Source organism: Notechis scutatus, chromosome 5 (genome assembly GCF_049901735.1).
Source record: "Notechis scutatus isolate UNSWTSFEM ecotype Mainland chromosome 5, rNotScu1.2, whole genome shotgun sequence".
In the NCBI taxonomy this organism is placed as follows: Eukaryota; Metazoa; Chordata; class Lepidosauria; order Squamata; family Elapidae; genus Notechis; species Notechis scutatus.
Window position 1 is genome coordinate 31,026,835 of NC_142013.1, and position 13,459 is coordinate 31,040,293.

General features: G+C 35.6%; 1 protein-coding gene across 2 annotated transcripts; it reads right to left on the bottom strand.

The window, feature by feature from the left end:
* Positions 1-1,430: 1,430 nt before the first annotated feature.
* On the bottom strand, positions 1,431-12,390 carry TIPRL (TOR signaling pathway regulator). 2 transcript variants are annotated; one of them, XM_026681743.2, is made up of 7 exons: positions 12,163-12,390; positions 9,129-9,308; positions 7,292-7,391; positions 7,058-7,189; positions 5,799-5,894; positions 5,063-5,125; positions 1,431-3,718 (listed from the first exon to the last, which is right to left on the bottom strand). In XM_026681743.2, exons 1-7 carry the CDS (start codon positions 12,261-12,263, stop codon positions 3,584-3,586), a joined length of 807 nt encoding a protein of 268 aa, XP_026537528.1. In that variant the 5' UTR covers positions 12,264-12,390; the 3' UTR covers positions 1,431-3,583. The 2 variants fall into 2 exon arrangements, with proteins under 2 accessions (XP_026537528.1, XP_087822570.1); XM_087966444.1 differs by having other exon boundaries at positions 3,546-3,737.
* Positions 12,391-13,459: the final 1,069 nt, after the last annotated feature.

The following is a 13,459-nucleotide window of genomic DNA, read 5'->3' on the forward strand; positions in this document are numbered from 1 at the left end:
CGCTTTCATTGCACGGCGGAGCTTCTTGTCTCGGGAAAAACCGGGCGTCGTTGCTACCCCCTGAGGGGAGGGCGATTCTGGGCTGCGCGATTGGGGGACTTCGTGGCTTTGGGTGGGAGCGAGGACGGACAGAGAATGTGAAGCGGGACTTGCCTGCCCTTGCTGGCTGCCTCTGCTTCCTTAGGGGCAGGGAAGGGGGCTCATCTGGACCAAGGGTGAGTCTCCCCCTCAGTTTCCCCTTAAGGATCTTCCGTAGCTTTTGCCTTCTCCCTAAATCTTCCCTCTGTTAAAATTCCCCCCCCACACACACACACACACTTATTTTCGGGCGGATAGATTTCGTGTCTGAGCATTCTCACATGACGGTGGGTCTTTCCCCCCCCCCTAAAAACAGTTAAAAAAAGAAAAAACAATATATCCTCATGCAAGAACTTTTCCGATTACCCCCATGCTTAAAAGTTGCAAAGGAAACACGGAAGCAGGGAAGCGCCTGCCCAGCTCCGGAGCTCCACGCCATTTTTTTTTCAGAGGGGAATCTGACTCGAGTATAAGCCGAGGGGGGTTTTTTTCAGCACAAAAAATGGGCTGAAAAACTCGGCTTATACTCGAGTATATACGGTACCTTAACATATTGTACAGTATAAATTATCAATAACTATTTGAACTAGAACGGGGTGCCAAACTTGCTATGTCAGGGCGGCGTCACTTTACACATCGAGACTTTTTCTTCCTTCACTAAACCGGGCGTGGGCGTAGCATGTGATGCATCCTGTCTGCGGGCTGGAAGTTTGATAGTCCTGAACTAGAAGGTTAGCTACAATTAAGCAAGAGTTCTCCAGAGGATATTAAACTCCATTCTACTCTATCCAGCAGGGTGAAATAATGGACAAACCAGGAATGGAATACCATTCTGGAATTAAGGTATGGATTAGCAGTAATGTATGGTCTTCCCCATCACTGACTTTCCACCAAGTTGTCTAGACTTGTTGAGAATATCCATTGAGCAAAATAATATTGATCATCACCCTTAGAAGTTTGTGAGTTAAGAGTTTCTTCTCCACGGACAGCCAAGGAAGCAAGTCAGATCAACCCCACTATTACAAGATTTTTTTTTTGTTCCATGCCATTGTGTGCAATTCTCAGAGACTGCCTGGACATGTCCTACAGCTTTCTTGGCAGTTTCCCAAAAGTAGTTTAACACTGCTTCCTTCCTAGCATGGACAGAAACTGACCAGCTCAAGGTCACCCAGCTGGGACTTGAATTCATGTCTCCCAGTTTCTAGCCTGATGCTTTAACCATTACATCAAACTGGTTCTCTATTACAAGAATTACATGCCAACAAATCTGAAGAAAATCAAATTGAAGTAAATATTTTTTTAAGTTAAAAAAGGCCTTTCTTATTGAAATATCTAAAATGAAAGTGAGATGCTAAATGCAACTTTTTTATTTTGTGACTGAACACAAACCATTACATGTTTCTGACTAAACAATATAAGCCTTTTACATGCTGACGAGTACAATTTTAGTAAATAGTTCTGCACAAGTGTTATTGAAATGAAGGGGTGTACAATATAGCTTCCATTAACTTCAAAGTTGTAAATATTGATGGTATATTGTACCTTTTGAAGGTATGAATTTGCTTAATTTCACAAAGAAATGTTTACAAACACAAATCCCACACAGGAGATTTCACTACTGTTAAATGTCAAGTAGAACATGCATGATACAGGAATAAGGATCCAGTTTTCTCTCCCTCTCTGGTCTGAATTTGATAGTTATATGCAATATTGTATATTTGTTATATGACGAATAGAATAAATTTAGCTTCTTGAAAGAAATATTACAATGTAACTAATTTTATATTTGTCTACAATATAAATGTGTTGTTTGGCCTTGCTTTTCAAATCTTTTTGCTTCTTATTTCTTCTCCTATTTTATCCCAATAACTTTTGTAGTCCAATTATCAGTTCTATTTTGTTATACGACCAGCAATCATGACTAGCTATGCAGTATAAACAATTGAAGCTGTCTCAAGATATAGGATTAATGTACTTTTCTTAAAAATGTTGGAGTCAACATATGTATTGGAAAAACATAATCATTTTTCAGAGCAAACAAAATCCCCGCCTGACTGAATTCTTACCTATGCATGTATGTTAAAGTAGTAAACACAATGCTGTTTCAGTTAAGGCTTTATGGTTTAAAAACCCAGAACCTATCCTATACATCTTTACTCTTAACACACTGCATAATGTCCAATGCAATTTGTGGACACTGAATTAGACCGTCTTATCTTAGTAATTCTGAAAAGTGTTAGCTATTTGGCTTTTTCAAGAAATTTTTTTAGAAATTTGAAACACAGAATAAAAAAGGACAAACAAGCAATCATTGATTTTCAAATTCTTCTCCCTTGAGGCAATAGATAAGAAAAATCATATCAGAGAAATGTATATATTTGTAATGTACCAGACTGAGATTTTTATGAGTCTATAATATATAAAAACAAACCTAAAATTTATTATTCTGTTATCACCAAAATCTCAAATATTATTTTGCCTGTTGCCAAAAAATAGCAGGGACTATTGTGAGAACTGAACATGAATTTTAGAAATAAACGGATGAAACAACTTCTCTACAACAGTTCAGTTCATCTTCTTTAAGAAATATATGAATGGTGCAGTTTGGTAACTATTTTATAAATATATGTGCAATCATTTTTATCAAAAATACTGGTAGCTTAAAGTATCCATGTCTGTCCTAGTTGCAATAGCCCAATATTAATACTTTATATTCTATTACAAATATTATAAGAATTTAATTTTTGTTAACAATCTAATCAATATAAACTTGCAATATTTTTAAAAGGAAGTAACTTCAGGTCGACAAGGAGCATTAACAATTTCCATCTGTGATACCATATTAACATCTAATTTATGACAGAATGGTAGGAAGTGGGCAAAAATGGATCCTGTTATCTGTACTTATGTAGCTTGTTTGATTACAATTTATGAAAGATTTAGCTTTGTTTAGAAGGTAAAAAAGCTTGTATCTGATAAGACAGGCAGCAAGTAAATGAGGATTAACAATACCATTCAATATACATTAAATTTCATGAACTGATCAAGCATCAATGATCCTCAACAAAGTAATCAAATTTAACCTAGAGAAGAAACATAATTATTCTCTTTCACACTATATGAAACACAAGTCCTTTTATAACAAAAGACTATGTTAAAACAACATCTATAAAAGTTACTGCGCTTGTAAAGGACTCTTATTTTGTTTTGATTTTTGAACATCTGTGCAGTCTTTCTTGAAATGTTGCATACTTTAATATAACTGATCCTTATTTGGGGACTTACTCTCCAATATCAGTAATGGCAGTTTTCTATTAGATCAGAGCATATTCAAAACAGACACAATGAAAGTACAGGAAAAACTTCCAAGTTAGCTTCACCCACCCAAGGCTAGAGAACATTTAGCCAGGCCTCCAGACAGATCTTTATCCAGCATCTTCAGTGCTAATGGCCAAGAAGATAAGAACAGGGTCTATATCAAGTTCATCAGATTATGCCGATCTCATTAAGTGCCTTCAGGTGCAGCTGCAGATTCATGGCATGAGTTCTCAGGAAATTCCAGCTTCTCACAAATATTTTCTTTGACAGGCAAATACTGGGCAATCTCATTAGGATCCGTGAACAATGTTGGGGGAATGTGCTTGAATTTGGAGAGAGATCATTAGAGAACAACAAAAGAGAAAGTATATCTAAATATAAATGTAAGTTAACATTATATTAACATGTTTGGTAAATATTATTTTAATTACAGATTTTTATTTTTCAATGTTTCCACTTCTATTCTGAAAACTGGATAGCTAGAGAAAAGTAAAATGAAATTGCTTACTTATTTATATGGTCTCCCAACTTGCATTTACAACTCTGAATGCAACTGCACTACACAACAAATTATTACACTAGGGATGTTGGTGTGCTAGAACTGGCTTGCATTTTTCTGGAATTTTGTGAGGTGATTGAGAGCAGAAATGAGCTTCAATGCCTGGCATGCACTATTCCACAGCCAGTAGATTGAAGCAATAATAATGGCAATAGACATTTAGCATTAGCAATATACACCACTATAAACAGAATCATATGAATTGTAACAACTTGTTTACCAAATTTTTTCCCATGTTACATAATGTTAGAGGCTCAGACGTGTGTTTGAGATTAAATAATGGGATAAATAATTACAACAGGAAATGAAGTTTAATGTTTTAAATAAATATAATTTTTGTCATTAAAATATGTTTTAGTGGTTAACAGGAATATCTGAATTTAATGTGATTAAGTTTTTACGTACTAGCCCTGCACACACAAATATACTTGAGTGATCACAAGAATGAGAAGCTACTACCTGTGTTTCTCCAAAAATAAGACCCAGTCTTATATTTTGGAGAGGCTCCAAAATAAACACTAAGGCTTATTTTTGGAGGATATCTTATGTATGGGAAGCCCAGTTCTTCGCAGCCACAATGGGGCAGGAGGCTGTGCAGCATGCCAGTTATGACACAAAAGTGAACAAACTGGAAGAGGAAATGGTTGGATTGTTTAAATAATACAAATGGGCCCACAAAGTAATCTCAATGGCAACCATGAAGTCTCCAAGATGGCCTCAACCATGTTCACTTCATGGGTGAATTACTTGGAATGCTGACACTGATAGAATATAACTAGGATATCAGGTAAAATATATATTTGTATTTTTCCAAAAGGAAAAATGTGTTTCTTTAGCACTAGTGGAAACATTTTAAACAAAAAAAATTTTAAGAACAAAATATACTATTAAGTAACTTCTATTCCACAATTTCCTATTTTTTAATTACTGAGATTTATTTAATTGATTTTAACATATTGCAGCACTAAACATAGATTATTGTTAATTTCATTTCTCTCATATAAATTTAATTAATGCTTAAAATAATGGTGTTTCTCAGTATCCACAAAATAACTTGCACCAAAAATTTACTAATTCTGACAGAAAAAATGTTTTAAATATTAATACCTTTAGATTTGATATTTTGCTTTCTCTAGAGGTATATTCCCGCAACATGTATGATTTATTGGCCTATTAAAAAAACAGATAAAATGTATTTTCATAACATTGAAACAGATTTAATATGTACATATAGTTTCAAATAAAATGAAACTTCTGTTGTACAAAACTAATCTATTGCAACACTAACACAGAATCCTGTTATAATATCCAATAAAGATGCTGTAAATTTAGTATTATTTACAAATAGTAATAAGCCAACTACATTCATGTTGGAAATGCTGTATATAACATAATATACGTGGATCTACATGCCATCTTTAATCTGGTAAGATCCACACAGGATGTACTTGGGTAGTATATATTTATATGCTGAATATTTTTATTTTAAAATATACTGTTCTAGGCAGTACAGATGGAATGTACACAGTGTTACAATAATTGTACTACAGACAGTATATAAATTAAAAAAAACTAATAACTGCATATCTCATTCCTAATATTTTTAGGTCTACTTAACAAAAGCCATGTACAGAGGACAAGACAGAGATACCTTTGGGATTTTTAGAAGTCTATTCAACTACTTGTACAAAGAAACAGCTAACAAAGCTGCAACTATCTTATTTTTAAAATTAGAGACAATAGCATACATGTATTAGCAAATAAAATGTCACTTCTAAACTTCAAGGTATACCCTGTTTTTTATGACTTTTCCAACCAAATGTTCACATTAAGATTGTCTTACCTCATGATAAAGTCTTGTATCATTCATCCTAATAAGAACTCCATCAACTCGCAAGAAAAATCTCAACAGCACAAAAAAGCTGGAAGGCATTACTCTCTGTCAAACATAGCAAGAATAATTTGCACTTGCACACATTTAAAACAGATTACTCTAACAGGTAATTAAAAACATGGTAAATGTCTTAAAAGCCTTCATTAGTAAATAATATAACCTTTCCAATAACTTTTAGGAAGATAATTTTAATAGATCTTAATTTCCTGCAGGCACAAATACGTGATCAGGAAAATCTGTAAGCTAATCAGTGTTGTATTTTTATAAGTCTGGGAAAATGTCAGCAATGAAGACATTATTTTTAGTATACAGATAGTCTTTGACTTACAACAGTTTGTTTAGTGACAATGGCATTGAAGAAAGTGACATGACCATTTTTCACACTTATGACAATTGTAGTATCCCCGTGATCATGTGATTTACATTTGGATGCTTGACCACTGGCTCACGTTTATGACGGTTGCAGTGCCCCAGGGTCACTTGATCCCCTTTTGCAAACTTCTGACAGATTCACTTACCAACCATGTTACTAACTTAACAACTGCAGTGATTCACTTAAGAATGGCAAGAAAAGTTGTAAAATGGGACAAAACTCACTTAACAAATTTCTCACTTAGCAACATAAATTTTGAGCTCAATTGTGGTTGTAAGTCAGGGGCGCCAAACTTGTGGCCCAGATGCATCAAGCGCTGGCCCACACCCATCTGCTTTAGCAAAGGAGGGTAAAGTTGTGATACATCACATGATGTATCATCGCGAGTTTGATACCCTATTGTAAGTCAAGGACTACCTGTAGTGTATAAAGCACATAAAATCTTGCTCTCTTGTACAAGGAAACATTTTTCCTACAAAAGAAATGTTCACAAAATTAAAAACTGTCCCACGCTCACTCTGAATCAAAAGCCTTACAAAATGTTACCTGATCACCATATGATATACATTTTTGTATAGAAAGCGTTTCCTGCATTATTTTAAACTCAATCTATTCCATTTTTCCAATGACTTGTTTATATCATTATATAATTTAATCAATTATTTAATTCTATAATTCCAACTAAATAAAAGCTTATTTGAAATTTAAACATGAAAATGCCCAAAAGAAATGAATTCAAGGGATATTATTAATAGGTTTGTGATTATCTCCGTTCTGTATTTTTCTGCATTTTATACAATTATGGAAGAAACATGTAAAAGATTACTGGACTCACAATTTTGACACTTAGACTTGAAACCCCATGATCATGAAGTTCATCTTCAAACAAGAGCACTTCTTCAAAAAACATTATCTGTTCCCTGGCTTTTAATTTCTCTGTATCTATATGGTCTGTTGTGGAAGAAACCTAGAACAACACAGTAGAAATTAAACGTTCTTTCTTGTTTAATTGATTGCCCAATTGTTCAACAAATTCATTCTTGCAAATAGTTGACCATCACAATCATACTTTTAGCTTTAGTGTTTCACCGAGGAGAGTTCCTTTATAGTCTGTTGTGTAAGTCCAATCATATGGTTTAACAACTTCCTTTGTGTGTTCGGGCTCAGACCTACAGGAAAAGACAAATATCACGTATCAGGTACAGGAGCAGGCAAAAAGTATTTCTACACATCTATTTTACAAAATACATAAATTATGATTCTATAAATCAATATGCACCTGTAAACTGATAGATTTAATATGTTAAGAGAGAAAATGTGGTAAGGCATTTCAGTATTTTTTAAATACTGTTAAAAATTGCTTATTTTTTTCCTCAAAGATGTTAGCTATAGAAGTAATGTAGCCTCCTTCACTTCTTCCTGCTTTTATGCCTATACTTATAATAAAGTGCATTGTGACCTTGAAGTAAATTCAGTTTTAATCACCTAGAAGAAACATATATAGGATCAAACGGTAGCTGTTCAAAGATGAAGCAAAATCTATGTATATAAAAGTGAAATACCACTCACACAACATCACAAAATCTCCAGAACTGTAAAGCCTACAAATTTGAAATTTGGCACGTATATTCCTCTTGGCTTCTAGGTACTTACTAAGAAATGATTTTTCGAAATGAGAATCAGAGCATTAGTATTTGTATATTATTATTAACACGCTCTGATGCTAAGGAGTTCTATTCACCCTCCCCACCTGAAAAGAAATCTGTTCCAAATGCAAATCACAAGCAGAGGAGAGGAGAGTTTTAGTTTCAGTTTTACTTTCACAGCACCAAGCAGCTTTAGTACTGAATACTTGAACTAAGCCATGTCCAGGTTCCTTGCTGTCTCCTTCTTGCTCACACAGCAAATACTGTTTCAGTTTCCAAACAGCCCTCAACTCTCTCACACACTGACAGTACGCTAGTCAGATGAATACCGATGGATGCTGGTAGGCAGAGACATAATTTCCCCCCCTTATTTTCCTCCCAAAAAACTAAGCCTGACCACATAGTTTCATAGCGAAGCACAGGTATCAAGCTAGTATTGAGTATTTCATCAGGATTCTTCATCAGACAATCTATTTGAACAGTTATTTTTGTACAAGACCACATGTGCTTCAGAGTTAACAGATTAACCATAGTTTCAAAAAATTTAAATGTAAAGATTAAAGATTATTTTAAAAAGTACAAGTACCATTCATAACATAGGAAAAACAGGAAGGCTAAATAACTGTAACAAGATCACATATTAAGTTAACAACATCAATACAGATTATATGTATGAAGGAACTGCAACCTTTCAGAACTGATTCCCAAAAGATGCTTCAGAGTACATTACTGCACATTTAGCACCTGCCTACACTCTTTATAGTCTTATAAGGATTACATGGCTTATCTCAGTGATGGCGAGCCTTTTGGGCACTGAGTGCCCAAAGTGCAAGTGCGCATACCCAAAATGCAAGGCACACGCCCATCCATGAGCATGCCCTGCACATATGCATGTGCCCTTTGCACATGCACCTCACCCCCACGCATGCGTGGCAGAGACCCAAAGACCAGCTGGCCAGTGGGAGGCAAGCACTGTAGAGCTGAGCTGGGGCGATGGCACGCATGCCCACAAAGAGGGCTCTGCGTGCCACCTGTGGCACAGGTCCCATAGATTCGCCACCACTGGCTTATCTGCTTCAATGAGATGGGACAAAATAAACAAAATAAGAAATTGCTTTAAAAAGAATTTCAGACAAGTATACATTCTGAAGCAGTTTTGAGGAATCAGATCTGAAGAATTACACTGCTTGCAAAACCATTCCTTAGGGCCCATCTAGCTATACTATCTTTAAAAAACAACACAAATAAATATGCTATTACCTGCTTTCTTGCCACTCTTCTGCACAAGCAACTTTAACCATTCCTCGGGAGTTATTTACACATTTTAAAGCATCGGTTGCATTGAACTCTATGCCAAAGAGCAATTCATGCTGAATTCTTAGGATATTGTCACCAAACATCATTTCCGGAACACATGGCAAGTGCAGTTCTTCAGCTAACCTACACAGACACAAGATTAGATTATTTTGGAGCTATACACTGATTTTATAAAATAAAGATCTATACTTAACCATATAATATTTTAATATACATTTATTGCATATTTGAAATTAGCAGTTGGACGGCTTCCCTCTTTTTTTTGCCAAATGATAGAGTTGTGATTCACTTTTATGGAAGATGTAAGTTAAGATTGCTGGGTATAAAGAAGGTAATTCTAATAATGAATATGAAATCAGAACAGTAATTTAACATGGTCTGTCAAATAGAAGCCAATCACAGTTTAACAGAAAACACACATAAAAACATATACACAACATTATTCATATATTTGGAGCACTCCTTAGAAAGGATTGTTAAACAGAATGAAAAGTATATTGAAAATAGATTGATATGGGGGAATATAAGAGAAACTGTGATTTTGTAGATCTAACAAAACAGCTTAATTTTAAAAGTCTGAAAAGTATTCTACACAGGAACCACTAATCGTTTTTCTGTCTGTTATTAACTTTAGAAGCCTTTTCATATCCACAGCTATTTAAAAAGGAACACATAATTAGATATGATGAAATTTTAAATGAAAAGGGTGAACTCAAAACAAAGCAAGAATTTGATTTACAAGGGATAAATATAAATTGGTACAAATACATACAAGGTATGATAAAGACATTAAGATGACTGGGTTTTATGAGGAATTGACTGAATTAGATAAAATCCTAACAGGCACTGATGAGAAGTTGATTAAAAAATTATATGGTTATATATTAGGAGTGAAGTTAGAGGATGAACAAGTAAAAGAAACAATGATTGCATAGGGGGAAAATTTTGGATATGGAATAGATCTTGATAAATGGCAGATATTATGGTCTAGCAATTATAAATTAACTATGTCAATGGCCTATAAAGAGAATTTGCATAAGATGCTTTACAGGTGGTATCTATCCCCAATGACAATTGCTAAGATGTTTGAAGGTGCCAGAAGTTACCAGGATCATATTACCACATGTGATAGACATGCACAGAGACTAAAAAGTATTGAGCTAAAATATACATGTGGCTGGAGAAGATGATAAAACAACCTATAGACTTAAAACCAGAGACATTTTTATTGGGAATTTTGCCTGAGGATTATAACAAAGAAATAATGTATTTGATTATTAATATTTTAACAGCAGCTAGGATTGTATTTGCACAAAATTGGAGAAATGAAAAAAATCCGACAGAAGAGGAAATAATTAAGAAAATAATGGAATGTGCAGAAATGAGTAGATTAACAATGGCAATTAGAGAACAAGAAGAAAAAGACGATTATAAAATTTGGAATCTATTTTATAAATGGTTGGACAGAAGAGTAAAGAATTGAATTATATAAGTATAGTATAACATATTGTTACTGATAAATAGATGAGTTAGAGTAAGAATATGAACTTGAAATATATTATTGAAAGTTAAGGACTTAAAAGTTAAGGATAATAGAATAAGTGACTTATCTGATATAAAATATTGAAAAGAACAATTATAAATATATACAAGTTAAATATGTATGATATTATTTTGTGCACGAAGAAATATGTACTCAACTGACACACTGTGGAACAGAAAGGTTTTGTTTGTTTTTGTTGTTGTGATAAAAATAAAAATAAAATTATATATATAAAAAAAGGAACCACTAATCATAATACCAAATACTCCACTAGAATATACTCCAAATACCCTAACTTTGTAGATGAGAAGCCAGGGAAAAAACCCCAATATCTTGGTAGTAGACTGCACTCTGCAATCGCCATGCCTCAACTTTCCATTTGCTTCATATTGTTACAAATCTTTGCAGAATTATGGGGGGGAGGGATTGTCATGCATTTATAACAGCGATTCCTCAACACTTTGCCATCACACCTCTTTTTTGTGTAATCTTAACCTAAACATTCCCCTAAAAATTCAAAGACCAAAATGAACACAGATGAATAATGAAAAAAGGGAATGGCATTTTGGGAAAGGTAGATTTCCCAAAGGTACAATGAAAGGTACAATGAAACAAAAAGGTTCTTCACAGCTCCCCTGCACTCTGCCTATACCTCCTTAAGGGAAGTACACTTGATATTTAGGAAGCTCCTGCTTCAACAAACTGAACTGTTCCTGCAACTATGACTGCAAACCTGGACTGCAAACCTATGACTCCAAACTTCAGCACCCTTAACTGACAACAGAGAGCCAGAAAATGCAATTCTCTGTTGCCATTTAACAATTGCCCATATTTCTGAAGCCCAGGTATGGAAACCGCCCCTCCCACCCAGTCCTCCGATGTGTTGATCTACAAAATCTATATGTCTCAGGGCCATTAAGCACCGAAGAGTGAGCCAAACCACTACAGGTAGTCCTCAACTGAGCCCAAAATTTATGTTGCTAAGTGAGAAATTTGTTAAGTGAGTTTTGCCTCATTTTACGACTTTTCTTGCCCCATTTGTTAGGTGAAACACTGCAGTTATTAAATTAGTCACACGGTTGTTAAGTGAACCTGATTTCCCCATTGACTTTGCTTGAAGGAAGGTTGCAAAAGGGGATCACATGACCCAGAGGCACCGCCACCGTCATAAATGTGAGTCAATAGCCACGCATTTTGAGATCACCCGTCCACGGGGTTGCCACAGCGGTCGTAAGTGTGAAAAAGGGTCTTTTTTTTCCAGTGGACGGTCACAAAGCGAACAGTTGTAAGTCGAGGACTACCTGTACCAGGCTAAAATCAGCGAGCGGTTTTGTGACGCTTCCCGAGCGCAAGGCAGGCGCCCAGCCCACCGTCCTTCTTAGCGACGGTCGCCCCCCACTCCCCCACCCCCACCCCAGTCACGCTCCATCGCACCTCTCGGCATCGGCTGACTTGATGATGTGGGTCCGAGCGGCCGTTAGTTTCCACGGCCCGAAGGCAAAGTCGCGGCGGCTGCTTTTGAAGACAGGCATCATAATGGCGGCGTCAATCCCAAGGCGGCCAGCATAGAGACGGGAAAGCTTCCTTCTGCAAATGACAAGAATAAACCCCCGGCTAAGAACCTTGCAAAAAAACCACCTCGGGCTCCTCTTCCACAAGGAGGAGAGCAGCAGCAGCAGCAGCAGCAGCAGCCGTCAAGCACGCCACTTCCGCTTCCGGGTTTTCATGCCTCCGTGGAAGATGAAAAAGCTTCAAAAACTCGCCTTCCGGTTCCTGGTCTCCGGAGGGGGCGCTTTTCATGAGCGGAGCACGTGTTTAAAAGTTAACTCCAAAGAATTCGTCGGGTTTTGTTTTTTTTCTCAATTGTAGTTATTGCAGCGCATTAAAATAATTAAGGCCCCTCCCGCAGGAAACTCTGCAAGCAAATACTTGTAAGCATCTATGCAGCAATTAGTGAATAAAAATAAATAGATTATTTCTCCAGCAAGGCGTACACGTTTTCTTTCAGATATTGTTAAGGGGAAAGCCGGGCTAGTCTGCGGTCATCAAAACCCAGAAAGAAAAAATTTTAAACTTCAAAAAGGGGAAAATTCTGAAATGACAGGGAACCAAACCCTGTGTTATCTAGTGTTAAAAATCAGAATGCAATCTATGTGCATCCCTACCGTTAAAATGGGATTTAATGATACCCTCATAATAAGTCATATAGGGGGGTTGGAAGATGGGGGTTGTTGTTTTTTTCTTGGAAAATGGAAAAAAATCGGTTTCTGTGTCTTTTTAAAAAATGGACAAACAGAATCTTCAAAACTCTGTACCATCATGGAGTTGGCCATTCATGACTTAGAAACAATACTGTACAACAGTAGGAATTCAATCATGTTGCGTGTAAATAATTGGAAAAATTGCACATATTTTATTTTTGCCCTTTATAAAGGGTGAATTCAGAAATCCTTGTCTCTTATCTTTCATTTTAGTTGACGTTAACTAAATTGATTACTAAATTGTAATTTAGTGAATTAAATTGTTTACTAATTTACAATTTAAAGTGGGGAACAATGAAGGATATGTAATCAACTGCTTGCTTAAGAAGTAAAATCTCTGGTACTGTACTTTAAGACGAGGAAAAACATTGAGAATACAGTAGTCCAGTTATTAAGAATCTCAGTTACATTAGAATACTTACATTACTTAATATTAACTAATGGTACTAGGAATTGTTCACCAACATCTG